Genomic DNA, 15,376 nt, shown 5'->3' with positions numbered 1-15,376 from the left:
AGCTCTTCGAACCACTTTAACTGCATTCATTGTGGTTATCTATTATCTGCCTGGCATTTAGCTGTAAGAGATTATCTCTTTGGTAAATCACACAGCAGAATATTAAGCCCTTTCCATAAACAAAGGAACATGACAAATATTATAACAAACACTTGTTTTGTAAGAAAAAGATGAAACTAGCAGTGAATTTCATGCTTTCAGAGGAAATTAGGTAAAGGAAACTTGTCTTTGCAAGCCTGGAGCATAAACTTTTTATAATAACTGCCTATTTCGGGCTCCTCCAAAAAATGGTGCTTATGTTACACGATAACAATAACATACGATTATATATGGAGCTAACTGCAACTTAAATTTCTAAACCTGGTCCTTTAAAGAAGAACTCCAGACAAAAAAATTTAAGATAAAAATGATTAGCCCAATAAAAGATAACACAGCACAGCCAGCCTTTGCTCCAATATTCACCTTCAATTCAGAGATTTCCCCTTCATTAAATTATTTTTTTGCCATTAGACGTCACAAACCCAATGTCTCACAATATCCTTGAAGTACAGGGGCTGCAAAGGGCTGATATCAGGCCAAATTCTGGCACTCACACTGCTAGCATTTAAAAGAAAAACAATAATAGTGTATTAAAGTGTTAATAAACCCAGGATCCTGCATTCACTATATCTGGTCTCCACAGTACACAGAACATGGAAGTGCCATTATTTTAGTAAAGATAAACTGCTAAACAACTTTCCTCATCAGCAGTATATAGCAGTCTTGTGACTTTAGCTGAGTACTGGTTAAAAATTGCAGCAGGAGTGTTCTTTCTGCTCTAGGAGGATGCAGAACCCCTGGCCTCTGTCTGGACAGTGCTCATTAGCCCCGTGCTGATCACATGCACTCTCCCAAGAAAAATACTATCAATACAAACCAAACTGAGCATGTGCAGAATGGCTATGGTTCAAACTGAGCATGGTTCAGTCTGTCTTATCAGGTGCACATCTGAACAAGAGGAGGGGCAGAGAAGTCAGGATCAAATGGCCTTTTTACACTATGCAGAGGATTAACCCCTTAGGTTTCACAGTGAGTATAACAAGCATGCTTTACTGCATATACAGACTGATTTTACTGTTGTGGGTTTAGTAATACTTTAAATGATTACAGAGCTGTATTCATTTGTGTCTTTTATATTTGTGCAGAGTGCAGTTCTAAGGTTTATACAGTAAGCTTTCAAACAGTATTTGTGGAGATCTGATTTTAGCATATTAGTGATTTTCACAAGATAAAATATCTGTTCTAATATTTATTCATGTGCATCTCCAGTCCGTAAATCATCTTTTGCTCTTCAACTTCTCTTCAGGGGATCAGTCTTTTTTTGACAGATTGGGCTTCATTACATCATAATACAGTTTTGCCATGATAAAAGGGGTAAGTCTGAGTTTTAGGGTTAAGTTTAGGGTCAACGGTCAGTTTAACCACTAGCCTACAGGGCACTTATACCCCCTTCCTGCCCAGGCCAATTTCCAGCTTTAAGTGCTGTTGCACTTTGAATAACAATTACGCGGTCGTGCAACACTGTACCCATATGAAATTTTTATCATTTTTTTGTGACAGACAGAGCTTTATTTTGGTGGTATTTAATCACCTCTGGGTTTTTATTTTTCTTAAACAAACCAAAAACCACTGAAATTAAAAAAAACAAAAAAAAAACAAAAAAAGTTTTAGTTTTTGTTATAAAATTTTGTAAAGTGATTTTTCTCCTTGACCGATGTGCGCTAATGAAGCTGCACTGATGGGCACTGATAGGCTGCAGTGATAGACACTGATAGGTGGCACTGATGGGCATTGACAGGCATCACTGATGGGCACTGATAGGCAGCACTGACTGGCACTGATGCACACTGATAGGCGGCACTGACTGGCAGCACTGATAAGTGGCACTGACTGGCACTGATGGGTGACACTGAAAGGCAGCTCAGATGGGCACTGATATGTGGCATTGATTGGCACTGGCAGGTGGCATGGATGAGCACTGATTGACACTGACAGGTTGCACTGCTGGGGCTACACAGATCATCAGGGCACACTGATCATCAGTGCTCTGATGATCTGTGTACATGTCCCCTCCGAGGAATCGTGGGGAGAGAAATGCCGATAACCGGCATTTCCCTGTTTACATGTGATCAGCTGTGATTGGACACAGCTGATTACATGACGGAGCTGACATCTTCAGCTCTTTCCGTGGATCGGTGATCCGCTGTGTCCGAGAGATACAGCGCACCACCGATCGCCACGCTGTGCGCTCCGTGAGCCGCGCATGCGCGGTTAGAATGAGAGGATGTCATATGATGTCCTTCCAGAACGAGAGAACCACCTTGCGTCCGTCATATTACTATATAGCAGGTGGGAGGTGGTTAAAAGGTTAAGCGTTAGGCTTAGGGGTTTTAGTTATACATTTAGGGGTTTTGTTATTTTAAGGGTTGGGAATTACCTTTGGGGATTGAAAACTTAATTTTTGGTGTGAAAGCCCAGCTTCTCAGACGTTTGCCATTTGTCATTTTCAATGGCAATGAATGATCCTGTGCCAATAAACACAGACAAAAACAAATATACCATCTTTCTGTGCTTTGGGTATTATTTGTCTTCTATATAAAAATGTTGATAATTCTATATGATAAATGCAAGGAGCGTTCAAGTCAAACTGGGACTTTTGAGTTTATACAATAACAGAACAAATTTCAAGGAGTGAAAACTGCATTTATTTTTTTACATACTCCTCTGCTACATTTACACACATCCCAGCATTGAACTAATGCTTGGAAAGCTTTGGCATAGAAAGATTTGTCAGTATGCCTGAACCATCCTAGGACATTTGTAAATGATTATGTTCACGGTTCCCACAGAAACATTCGTCTCTTGTGCAATTTCATGACAGGTTTGATTATCCAGGATCAGATGTTCCATGGGCTGAATGTTCACAGGAATGACTGTTGTGGGCTGGGAACCACCACGGCCGGGATTGTCACTGACAGACGTACGGTCATCTTTAAAAAGTTTATACCATTCAAACTTCTTACTGCAGCTGAGCGTCTTATCACCGTACTGTGCTTGAAGTCTTCTGTAGATATCTGCGGGTTTTACACCTTCCTTCACAAGAAACTATCACCACACGCTGTTCCATGCATGCACCAAAACTGTTGTCTGCCATCTTGATTAATGGTCTCTGGACTGACCCGTGTCATGTGAGCTATCAGTAATAGGACACACTCGCCACTTACTACTGTGTAGTAGCGCCATGCTAGCATCCCTTTTTATACCTGTAAAATCAAAAGTCCCAGTTTGACTTGAACTCGTAATTAGAAAAGCAACAAACTAATGTCATGAAATTATGTTAATAATGCTATACAGCCACACACAAGTATACAGCATGTGGTAAAGAGATGATACAATCCAGACGAAAACTAGATCCCTGCAGAATCTCTTCTCTACCTGTAGCATTATTGTTTACTTTCTCTGCAAGCAACGAACCCCCCCCCCCCCAATATGGTTTTTATATAAATGTAAACTAAGGTGTACATTTACTAGGAAATTCACAAACAATTGCTTTTCTACAGTCCATTTTGAATCTTTCAACATCTGTGCTTAACTACTTGCCGCTCCGGCCAATTCTGACATTTCTCACATACATGTGCTTTTTTTTTTTTTAGAAAGCAGAGGTTTTGTAGAATCTATATTATTCAACTTTTTTTGGTACTGTCCCTATATTTTTTTGGTAAAACTTTATTGCTATTGCAAAGAATAAACAACATTCCTTGTGATAGCATGGCCAGTAACAGCTACTCTTTACTGATAAATCTTGGGTTTATTAGACCCAGATGTCCCCTCTGCCCTCAAAAGCATATGATCAAAATGGATTTGATCAGATGCTTTACAAGCTGGTATGGGCTTGTAAATACAGAACCGAAACTGGAAGTGACAAAATTCTTGCTTTTCCCCTTTCCTGTACAAGTGATTGGGCAGCTGCAGAACAGCTTGGATTATCTCTACCCTGGATGCAACTTTGGATACCGAAATCATGGCTGTAGCTGTGTTCAGTTATTAAATATGGAATTGCTATTTACCACATTTCAACTGACCCATTTACTGTACATTTCACAAACCTTGGCCACATTTTTTTTCAATTTTATTTTTTATATTTTGTGCTTTTTTGGGGTGGGATGGGGGCGGTGGGTCTTGGGTGGAATTATTGGAGGTCTGATTTCTATTTTTTGAGACAGAGAATGGGACTGAAGACAGTCCCTTTCTCTGCAGCCTCAGCTGCAATGCATATGAATGATATAGAGATCTCTGTATATAAGACTGGTAGTCATTTATAAAACTGAAACTTGGAAAACAGGGTTTACTATGCTCCAGTGATGAATGCACACAGGAGAGATCAGTAATGATCACTCACTATGCCCATCTAAGGAAAGGAAGGGGGCTGGTAAACATGTTTACCAGTGCCCCCCATCCCCCACGATCTGCTGAGTGGGGGGGGGGTTTGGAACAGCCCTGGATCATGGGATCAGTCTACTTTGTTTTTCTGTGGCTCCCCTGCAGCACCTAATGCCAGTGGGAGCGCGCTGAGGAAAGCTGGCAGCTGCAGGGAAACCACAGTAGATCAATGCCAGCAGATTGGTGCTGGGGCGGGGAGGGGGGCAGTGCTGCGGGGACCAGTGCAGCAGGGAAGGGGGAATTATAGTGGCGGGGGGGTCATTTTATCCATGGCAGGGGGGAAAGTGGGGGAGAAATGTCAGAAGTAACGGCAGGTGTTGGATAAGGGGGGAGTCACATTTAAGGTCAACAGCTCTGATCAGCGGATCCGCTGATCAAAGCTATTGTTTTGTTCAGCAGAGTCTGCTGAACAGTTTTGATTTATTCAGGTCTGTCTGTACACCAGCTGGAAATAGTGCTGTAGGTCCGTATAGTGTATCGACCAGGCAGCAAATAGGGTTGAAGTGTATTTACTGAAATATAAAAAATGTCTTTCAAAATCTCTCTTCAGAATTAAAACTGGTGTTCTCAAACCTACATGCTTGTTCCAGGTCTGAACTCATTAAGGAGCTAAGGATGAAGCGATCTTGTAAAACAGAGTAATGGTAGCTCCCATGTTTTTCTTTTGACCTTAAATATCATATATAGTACACAATTTAAGTTCACATCTTCAAATCTGTGTTGGGTATCAAACGGCTTATGACGACACTTTTCTCATTGTTCTAAACCAGGGGTGGACTGACAACTCATGGGGCCCCTGGGCAATAGGGGATCATGGGGCCCCTGTGTCCTTGCCCAAACTCAAAAAAAAGCTTATGAAAAAGGTACCTGGGACATCTCATGGGGCCCCCTACTGACCCCGGCCCTCGGGCAGTGCCAGTTTCCAAATGGTCAGTCCGCCCCTGTTCTATACACTACAGCAATATAAATCAAAATTAATATATTACCTTGCAAAATTACCCATTAGCAGAAATTATATTTAGACCTTAGAATCAACAAAGGTTGCTTAGCACTAAATAGTCTTTACTTCCCCAAAGTGCATGTTTTATATTCAGCTGCCTTTCCAAGAGTCATTTAAACCCTTCACTGTAGTTTTTTTTTCCCTTTATTTCTAAATGTTCTCTTAATACTTCCATTAGTCAATACAGAGGTTCGGCTAAAGTTTGTATGTACTTACTCCTCAAGGCAATCCTTCCTAATCGGAGTATATACTTCAGTATCTGAAAGTAACATCCTTTTAAAATCTGTTTTGCTTTATAAAGGAAGTCTAGGAAGAAATAAAACAACAAAATGTAGACCTCTTACTTTATATCAAGTATGGTTACTAAATCTTTCAAAGGAAGCACTTTATTTCTGCTTCTATCAAGCCACTTACATATTTTGTGCTTGTCTAGCCTGTTATATAACTTGTCTTTCTCTTAAACTCCTAAATATAGGAGACAGAGGAAGGAAAAAAAAAAAAAGTTTCATATACTGGCCAAATCAACCACAAAGGCTGCAATACCCTTCAAAACACACAGCATATAAAATAAATTCCAACTTTTCTTACTGACACATTTCTAGATAACAATAAAGCAATCCGTTTTGTGCTAGTCAGTACTAATTCTTCAAAGCTGTATAAGTCATCAAGGCTGTAATGCACTTTTGGGTATAAGCCCACCATTTTTTATATTATTTATATAAATCATTTTGCTTTTACAGGTATTTGTATTGTGTGCTGTTGAAAACAGAACACTGAACAAATAGATTTTATCTTTAAGAATAGGAAGGTTGAAGTGTAACATGAAAAAAAAAAAAGCTATGGCTTCAGGTCTTGGAAATTAAGTGATAAAGTACAGAAAATGTTTGGTTTTACCTTGGGGGGAAAAAAGCAGGTAAAAGTAATAAAAAGATCATCTATATTTACATAGTATATGCTTTAAATGCTCTATCACATCAAGGTCAACTATAAAATAATGATCTCACACAGAGTTGCTACTTACAATTTATTGTGTTTTTGTGTTAATAAAAAGCCCTTTCCATTTGCAATTAGCAGAACCAGAAGTTTTATCCTTGCACTGGGTCTGTTATGTGTCTATAGCAGAAAAATCCAATCCACTAATTGGTAGGAAGTGGCTGCAAGAAGTGGGCACTTAATGAAATCTATGCATACGTTCATTTACAAATGGCAACAGCTGATTTGTGTAATGAGATTTAACAGCATACTTGCTATGTATGTAATTGTTCAGTGGATTTATACTTTAAAAGGATTCCCTACATTTTAGAAGGTGGCCACCTGATTTCTGACGTCTCGGTGTAACAGATGCTTTTAAAAGTGAAATTCCTCATAGTTCACACTAAAATTGTAGCACTTGCAGAAGCACACAGTTGCAGTATAATGAATTCTATATCTGGTTAGCTATATCTCTCCAAGACTTAGACTGGGAAGAAATATTGGCATCAATGAACACAACACAGAAATGGGAGTTCTTCAAAAAGACTGTATGTGAACACACTGCAAAAATTGAAAACGAGCGACAGATTGCAAAAGATAGCAGGACCAGCCCCCCAAAATTCTTCAAATATATTAATAGTAAAAAGGTCCGGTCCAAGCATGTAGGCCCCTAATAAAATAATCTAAAGTGGGTGACTGGGAACAAAGAGAAGGCAAATTTGTTTAATATCTTCTTCAGCTCTATGTATACAAAGGAGCATGGGGGAGCTCTTGTCCATAATGGGCATGGTATTGACACAGCTCCAGAAGATCCACATTGGCTCACAATTGACATGATTCAAAAATATTTAGATAGAATAAAGGTGAATATAGCACCTGGACCGGATGGCATACACCCACGGGTCCTTAAAGAATTGAGCTCTGTCATTTCAAAGCCATTGTTTCTAATTTTTAGGGACTCTATAATGACTGGCATAGTAACCACTGGATTGGTGTAAAGCCAATGTGGTGCCAATATTTAAAAAGCGGTCAAAATCTTTACTACGTAATTATAGACCTGTTAGTTTAACTTCTATAATTGGGAAGATACTGGAGAGTTTAATAAAAGACCGCATAGATGAGTTCTTGCTGGAAAAACATTTTTAAGCAACAGACAGCATGGATTCACGAAAGACAGAAGTTGTCAAACAAATCTGATTTTTTTTTTTATGAGGTGAGCAAAACCTTGGACATCGGAGTGGCGGTGGATATGGTATACTTGGATTTTGCAAAAGCATTTGACACAGTTCCCCACACATGGCTAATGTGTAAGGTAAAGTCTACAGACTTGGAAAAATCTGTATGTAAATGGATAGAAAACTGGATAAAATATTGTATTCAAAGAGTAGTGGTTAATGATTCATACTCTGAATGGTCTAGGGCAGGGGTGGGCAACTGTGGCCCTCCAGCTGTTGGTGAACTACAAATCCCATCATGCCTCTGCCTTTGGGAGTCATGCTTGTAACTATCAGTTTTGCAATGCCTCATGGGACTTTTAGTTCTACAACAGCTGGAGGGCCACAGTTGCCCACTCCTGGTCTAGGGTTGTCAGTAGTATACCCCAAGGTTCAGTGTTTGGATCATTACTTTTTAATACATTTATAAACAATACAGAGTCTGAGATTAAAAATCCCATTTCAGTCTTTGCAGATGACACCAAGCTGTGCAGTGGAATAACAGCCTTACAGGATGTCTCCAATTTACAAGCCAACCTCAATGCACTGTTTAATTGGGTAACTATGTGGCAAATGAGGTTTAATGTTGATAAATGTAATGTTCTGCACTTGGGGGACTCAGAATATGCATGCATCATACATACTAGGGGGGGTACAACTGGGGGAATTAATGGTGGAGAAGGATCTGGGAGTTCTGGCAGATCACAAGCTTAATAATGGCATGCAATGCCAAGCTGCGGTTTCTAACGTGAGCAAAATCCTCTCTTGTATTAAAAGAGTTATAGACTCCAGAGAGAGATATAATTTTACCCCGATACAAATCATTAGTAATACCTCATCTGGAATATGCAGTTCAGTTTTGGGCACCAATTCACAAAAAGAACATTGGGGAACTGGAGAAGTACAGAGAAGGGCAACCAAACTGATAGGATACATGGAGAAGCTCAGCTATAAGGAAAGATTAGAGGAACTGAATTTATTCTCTCTTGAGAAGATGAGATTAAGGGGGAATATGATCAACATGTATAAATACATCAGTGGTTCATATAGTGAACTCGGGGTAGAGTTATTCACCCTGAAGTCATCACAAAAGGACAAGGGGACACTCTTTACGTCTGGAGGAAAAGAAATTTAATCTCCAAACACGGAAAGGTTTCTTCACAGTGAGAGCTGTGAAAATGTGGAATAGGCTCCCTCAAGAGTTGGTTCTGGCCAGCTCCATGGATTGTTTTAAAAAGGCCTGGATTCTTTGCTATATAAACAGAATATAACTGTATACTAACATTTATAGGTAATGTTGATCCAGGGAATATCCGATTGACTCTTGGGATATCAGGAAGGAATTTTTTTCCCTGCAGGAGCAAATTGGAGCATGCTTTGCTGGGTTTTTTTTGCCTTCCTCTGGATCAGCTGAGGGTATAGGATAACATTTTTTTTTTTTTAATGGTTGAACCGGGTGGACCTTTGTCTTTTTTCAGCCAGACTAACTATGTAACAACTTTTTTTAATTATTAAAAGGTTTTGGAGGAAGATATGTAGAATATCCCTGTCAATATTCAAAGGCTTTATTTGAGAGTCTAAAATGTGGAAAAGCACATTAAAAAGGCAGACACACATATAGAAAGCCTATAGGATTGATTTATTAAAGGAAAATAGACTGTTCACGTTGCAAAGGGATGTTGCTACAAAGTTATCCCCAGAGCTTACTGAATGAGGTTTGCTGACTTCCATCATCCAACCATATGTAAGCATAAATGTTGTGCATTTTATTTTCCTTGCATTTGATTAGGCATTCTTTGCAAAGAATATCCACCATATTCACTAACTTCTGAAAGTGCAACTTCCTTTGCAAAGTGTACAGTAGCATTAAAATGTAGAATCCTGGAAAACACTGAAATTGTATAGCTATTTAGAGACTTCGTACCTTCCAGAATTTAGGAAAGAATAGAAAATATACAAAGATATGTGAGAAGTATTTTTTTTATGCTTACACCCACCATTGGTGTCTTCAAGGCTGTTCTGGGAGGGTAAATGTGGAGAAGATGGAGGCTGCTGAGACAATGAGGTGTTTGCATCACTTTCCTGGGCGACTGTGCTGCTGTCCAGCTGTCCCACTGGAGGAGGCCAGGGAAGTTCTTTGATTACTTTAATCTCAACTGAACGCCACATCAGCAGGAGAAGAGACAGGAAGACCGGCAGAAAGACAAAGAAGGGACAAAGACACGCAGAGTTTGAAAATAGGTAAAGTGTGTTCCACACAAGAACAAGAAATGCCTTGATAGATTTGACAAGAAAACAGTATGGAAAAGAGACAGACTATTCCTGTTCAAAAACCAATATTCATGCAAAATACAATAAAATGAAGAAATATTTTCTGAAACCAGCCATTTTAATAATGTAATCTAATTTCACCTTTTCATTTCGCAAACAACAATTAAAGGCTTTGGTTTTGAAAAAAAAAATCAATTTGGTAAAACTCACAGATTGTTCCTTTTTAATTAAAACAATTGTTTATTGATTGAGCCACCCACATAGTACAATTAATAGGCATACAGGTCTTTAATTGAAATTCCCATTACCTTGAATGATCAGATTGGTGAATATATAGCCAGCGTTGAAATACAGTGGATATAAAAAGTCTGCACACCCCTGTTAAAATGTCAGGTTTCTGTGATGTAAAAAAATGACAAAGATAAATCATTTCAGAACTTTTTCCACCTTTAATGTAACCTATAAACTGTACGACTCAGTTGAACAACAAAAATTGAAATCTTTTAGGTGGAGAGAAGTAAAAATAAAAAATCTAAAATAATAAGGTTGCATAAGTGTGCTCACCCTAAAACTAATATTTTTTTGAAGCACCTTTTGATTTTATTACAGCACTCAGTCTTTTTGGGTATGAGTCTATCAGCATGGCACATCTCGACTTAGCAATATTTGTCCACTCTTCCGTGCAAAAACACTCCAAATCTGTCAGATTGCAAAGGCATTTCCTGTGCACAGCCCTCTTCAGATCACCCCACAGATTTTTGATTGGATTCCGATCTGGGCTCTGGTTGGGCCATTCCAAAACTTTAATCTTCTTCTGGTGAAGTCATTCTTTTGTTGATTTGGATGTATGCTTTGGGTCGTTGTCATGCTGAAAGATGAAGTTCCTCTTCATGTTCAGCTTTCAAGCAGAAGCCTGAAAGTTTTGTGCCAATGTTGACTGGTTTTTGGAACTGTTCATAATTCTCTCTACCTCAGGGGTGTCAAACTGGCGGCCCTCCAGCTGTTGCAAAACTACAAGTCCCATCATGCCATGCTTCACTGTGGGTATGATGTTCTTTTGGTGATGTGCAGTGTTGTTTTTGAGCCAAACATATCTTTGTGAATTATGGTCAAAAAGTTCAACCTTGGTTTCATCAGACCATTACACATTTCCCACATGCTTTTAGGAGACGTCAGATGTGTTTTAGCAAAATTTATCCGGGCTTGGATGTTTTTCTTTGTAATAAAAGGCTTCCGTCTTGCCACTCTACCCCATAGCCCAGACATATGAAGAATATGGGAGATTGTTGTCACATGTACCACACAGCCAGTACTTGCCAGATATTCCCGCAGCTCCTTTAATGTCACTGTAGGTCTCTTGGCAGCCTCCCAGACCAGTTTTCTTCTTGTCATTTCATCGATTTTGGAGGGACGTCCAGTTCTTGGTAATGTCACTGTTGCACCATATTTTCTCCACTTGATGATGACTGTGAAGACAGTCATCATCAATTATATCGAATGCCTTGGAAATTCTTTTGTACCCTTCTCCTGACTTATAGGTTTTACAATGAGATCCCTCTGATGCTTTAGAAGCTCTCTGTGGACCATGGATTTTGCTGTAGGATGCAACTAAGAAAAATGTCAGGAAAGACCTACTAGAACAGCTGAACTTTATTTGGGCTTAATCAGAGGCACTTTAAATGATGGCAGGTGTGTACTGACTCCTATTTAACATTATTTGAACATGATTGCTTAATTCTGAACACCTCTACATCCCCAGTTATAGGATTACATTGTTTTAGTTTGTTAGGCTTACTCCCCCCCCAAAAGATTTCAGTTTATTTTTCAGTGATAGTTTATAGGTCACATTAAAAGGTGGAAAAAGTTCTGACATTGTTTATCTTTGTCATTTTTTTACATCACAGAAACTTGACATTTTAAGAGGGCTGGGTAGACTTTTTATATCCACTCTATATCCTTAATTTGTTTCATTTTGAAATGCTGACAATATATTCTGTATCAACATATTTGACATCCTCTGTAAATAATTGGGAAAAATAAACATATGTATTTAGTAAGAAAAAAAGGAACATGCAAAGTACAACAAATCTCAGAAAACATACAGCCATCTGACATCAGTAAAGTGTGATCTAAGTGGTGTTATAGGTACAGTATAGTGGCCAACAGGAAGTAAAATGCTACCTTTTAACATTTCATAACTTTTCTCCCAGAGTATATTTAAACACTGATTTGGCAAATATTTCATCTGTATTTAATTTGTCTGATCAGAAAGATTCATGATATTTACAAAGTTATATATTTGTGTTGTAATAAATAGTTTTGATATTGCTACATACATTCCTGGATCTTTTACTGTACACACTTTGGGGTTTTCAATATTCCTGCCCAACTTGGAAATTTCCCACTACTTCTGTTGTTCCTCTTCTATACAATGTAAAATAAGCAATACAATACTGATCCCCTCCTAAAGAAAAACTGCTGATACCATAAGACATCAAACAAGAGTGTGGAACTATAATATGGGTGATTAGTACATACCTGTAGATGATCCTCTGGTGCCAGAGGTGCCCCAAATCTTAAGCAACAATAATAAATGTTAGCTCCTAAATATCCAGGTATTATTCAGAGATGACCTGTATCTTTCCATGTGTTTCATGTTCTTACTGGCTGATCACTTTAATGAGCAGCCTTGTTCCTGTTGCTTTTTGGAATAGGGAGTAGAATGTTACTGGCCAGCTCTGTACACTTTCAAGGTTTATGGCATCGAGGGTGGTGGAAAAATCATCTAATGCTACTGTGCATGTACCACTAGGTGCCTGTATTACACTACCATAATATGTTCATATTATGAGGTTGAAAGGTTTATTTTATTGGGTACAGCAGATGTACTAACCTGAGAACTTGAGCAAAGAAATACTAATCAGAGCTGCCATTAAATATAAGAAACCACCAAGTTATCTCCTTATCTTCTGTCTAATCTTTCCACTTTCCACTGTAGCTACCCAGAATAAAAATAAGTATAGCTCAAAGTTTTCTTTTAAACCCGTTTGTATGGCTGACTGTGGTCCTGCTGGAGAGAGTCAACCTATTTGACCCGGTCACAGACAAAAATTGATATAAATTTTATAACTCCAGGACAAGAGCTAAGGGAAAGCCTTCCAATGCAGACACATTTTAATAAATGCAACAAAAATTATACTTTCCCACTGGAAAATAAAGTTTTTTGACACTTTTAGCTGTCCATATACAGTAATGATTTGGCAGGTCAATTCTACAAAATGAACATTTTATCAAATTTGTAATGGGTCTCCCAATCTTATTATACAGTACATTGAGTAATTTAAGGATAGCCCCTTCTTATATAGAACGAAAATCCATGTAATTCATATTCAATGTGTAGCCCAGACACTTCATTTTCATAGAACAATTAGACTGCTGCTGACTATATGCAGATCATAGGATTATCTATCCAATTTAGAAATGATGCCACATATTATACAAGTACTAGTAATATGGCAACACAGAAGGGGAATATGCAGTATGAGCCATTATCTGGTATCTAAATGTTCACAAAAGCTGCTCATTCGAAAGAGATGCTGGCTGTTTTAAACTTGTTATCTGCAAAAGTGAAGATAATCATTCTGTATATGGGACAACGTAGCTCAGTTTTAGAGGACCACCAGAAGGGAAATTTTCCACATATGCTTGTAGTTTACAGTGTATGAGCTCTAGTAGTATAGAGAAAAATAGAAATATGCAGGATATCAGAAATTAAACAGTGATGTGTACTGTAACTGTATATGACCCATGGGAAAAACACCAATAGTCATCTTTATTTGTTGATAAGGGACAGTATACTTTGAAATGTTCTCCATAACTCTTAAGTGCCTTTAAGCTCCATGCACACTAGCAGGTTTTTTTTAAGCTCAAAAAACACTGGATAAAAAAGCGCTGGTAATGGCATTTTTAGTAGAGTTTAGAAGCATTTAGGAGCATTTGCTTTTTATTAGCATTTTTAAACTACATGTAGAGGAAAAAAAATAAAAAGCAGGAGCATTTTAGCAGCACTTAGCAGCGTTTAACATTTTCTGTAGCTGAAAAAATGCTCCACAAAATCTACAAAAACTATTTTTTTCTGCTCCTAGATGCTGAACCTAAAAAAATGCTAACAGCCTAAAATATTATCCATGGATACCTGACACACACATAATAGGATAACTAATTAGCTTCTAGGAGCAGAAATAAAATGCTAATAGCTTCTAGGAGCCTAAAAAACACTAGTGTGCATGGAGCCTTAAACATGGGATACTTTTACTTAGCTGCCAAAAAATTATAAAGTCACATGGACACACTACCTTTGTTATAGTTATAGAACCTCTCAGACAAAAAAAAGGAGGAGGAGTTTCCAACTCAACACCACAGAACATGTAGGAAATACACATGTTACAATGTTAAAGTGGCTTTAACAGCTCAAGGTTTTTTACCTTCATGCATTCAATGCATGAAGGTAAAAAAACCTTCTCTGTGCAGCAGCTCCCCTAATACTCACCTAAGCCCCCACTCGAACCAGCTATGTACACTCAAGTCTCGGCAAGCTGGGACTCCCTCTCCTCATTAGCTGAGACAGCAGCAAGAGCCATTGGCTCTCGCTGCGGTCAAGCACAGCCAGTGTGCCAATGATGAGAGGGGGGGTGGGACTGAGCCACGGCTGCATGTGTGAATGGACACACCGAACAGTGGGTGCCTCCATAGCAAGCTGCTTGCTGTGGGGGCACCTGGCATGAGGCAGGGTCCAGGAGCGCCAGCGTGGGACCCGAGAAGAGGAGGATATGGGCTGCTCTATGCAAAACCATTGCAGAGAGCAGGTAAGTATGATGGGTTTGTTATTTAAAAACGTATGTGTAAGCCTTTAATATCACTTTAAATCATAAAGTGCAAAAAACTTCATGGCTTGAAAATCTTTTATAGGCTGCCCCCTGCAAAAAACTTCTGGCAGCCCTTTTCCCAAGTTATTGTACTTGCTTCATATAATTTAACAAGGCCTTGCTCACAATCTTCACTTATTTTCATGAAGCCTCTCAAACAAATTCTTTCCACTTACTGTATGTTCTGACACACATTTTTGTCTTTAAAATAAAGTGTCTTTTGTACTCCTTTCAATTCTCACCAACAAATGACCATCCATTATAGAAGTCATTGGAGACTAGCTCTATTTTTAGTAAATCACATTTTATGCTGGATCGGGAACACTCTGATTATCTCAGCTGGGAATTCTTAATTAGCGTATGTAGAGTTACCATTTTTTGCCAGAAGGGGAACAAAGGAAATTACAAATGAAGTCACTTTTCAATACAAGGTAGTCCATAAGTTCTGAAAAGGGTTAAATAATATAAACACAGATTATATACAATCTGTACTGCACTGTCTAGAACAGATGTAA

The 15,376-nt window shown here is 38.6% G+C and overlaps 1 protein-coding gene across 3 annotated transcripts in view; it reads right to left on the bottom strand.

Moving 5' to 3' along the window:
- The window catches only part of SHF (Src homology 2 domain containing F), a 324,986-nt gene that overhangs the window by 83,178 nt on the left and 226,432 nt on the right, over nt 1–15,376 (bottom strand). For 2 of the 3 annotated variants that reach the window (XM_089652423.1, XM_089652424.1), the window contains exon 4: nt 9,663–9,821. The exons of the other annotated variant lie outside the window; for it this stretch is intronic. In XM_089652423.1, the coding sequence (XP_089508549.1) occupies nt 9,663–9,821 (159 nt within the window). The remainder of the gene's footprint in view (nt 1–9,662; nt 9,822–15,376) is intronic. 3 annotated transcript variants of the gene reach the window in all.

Source organism: Staurois parvus, unplaced genomic scaffold, assembly GCF_062004578.1.
Source record: "Staurois parvus isolate SC_StPar_1 unplaced genomic scaffold, SC_StPar_1.0 ptg000682l, whole genome shotgun sequence".
NCBI classification, from domain to species: domain Eukaryota; kingdom Metazoa; phylum Chordata; class Amphibia; order Anura; family Ranidae; genus Staurois; species Staurois parvus.
This window is presented reverse-complemented; position numbering and strand designations above follow the sequence as displayed.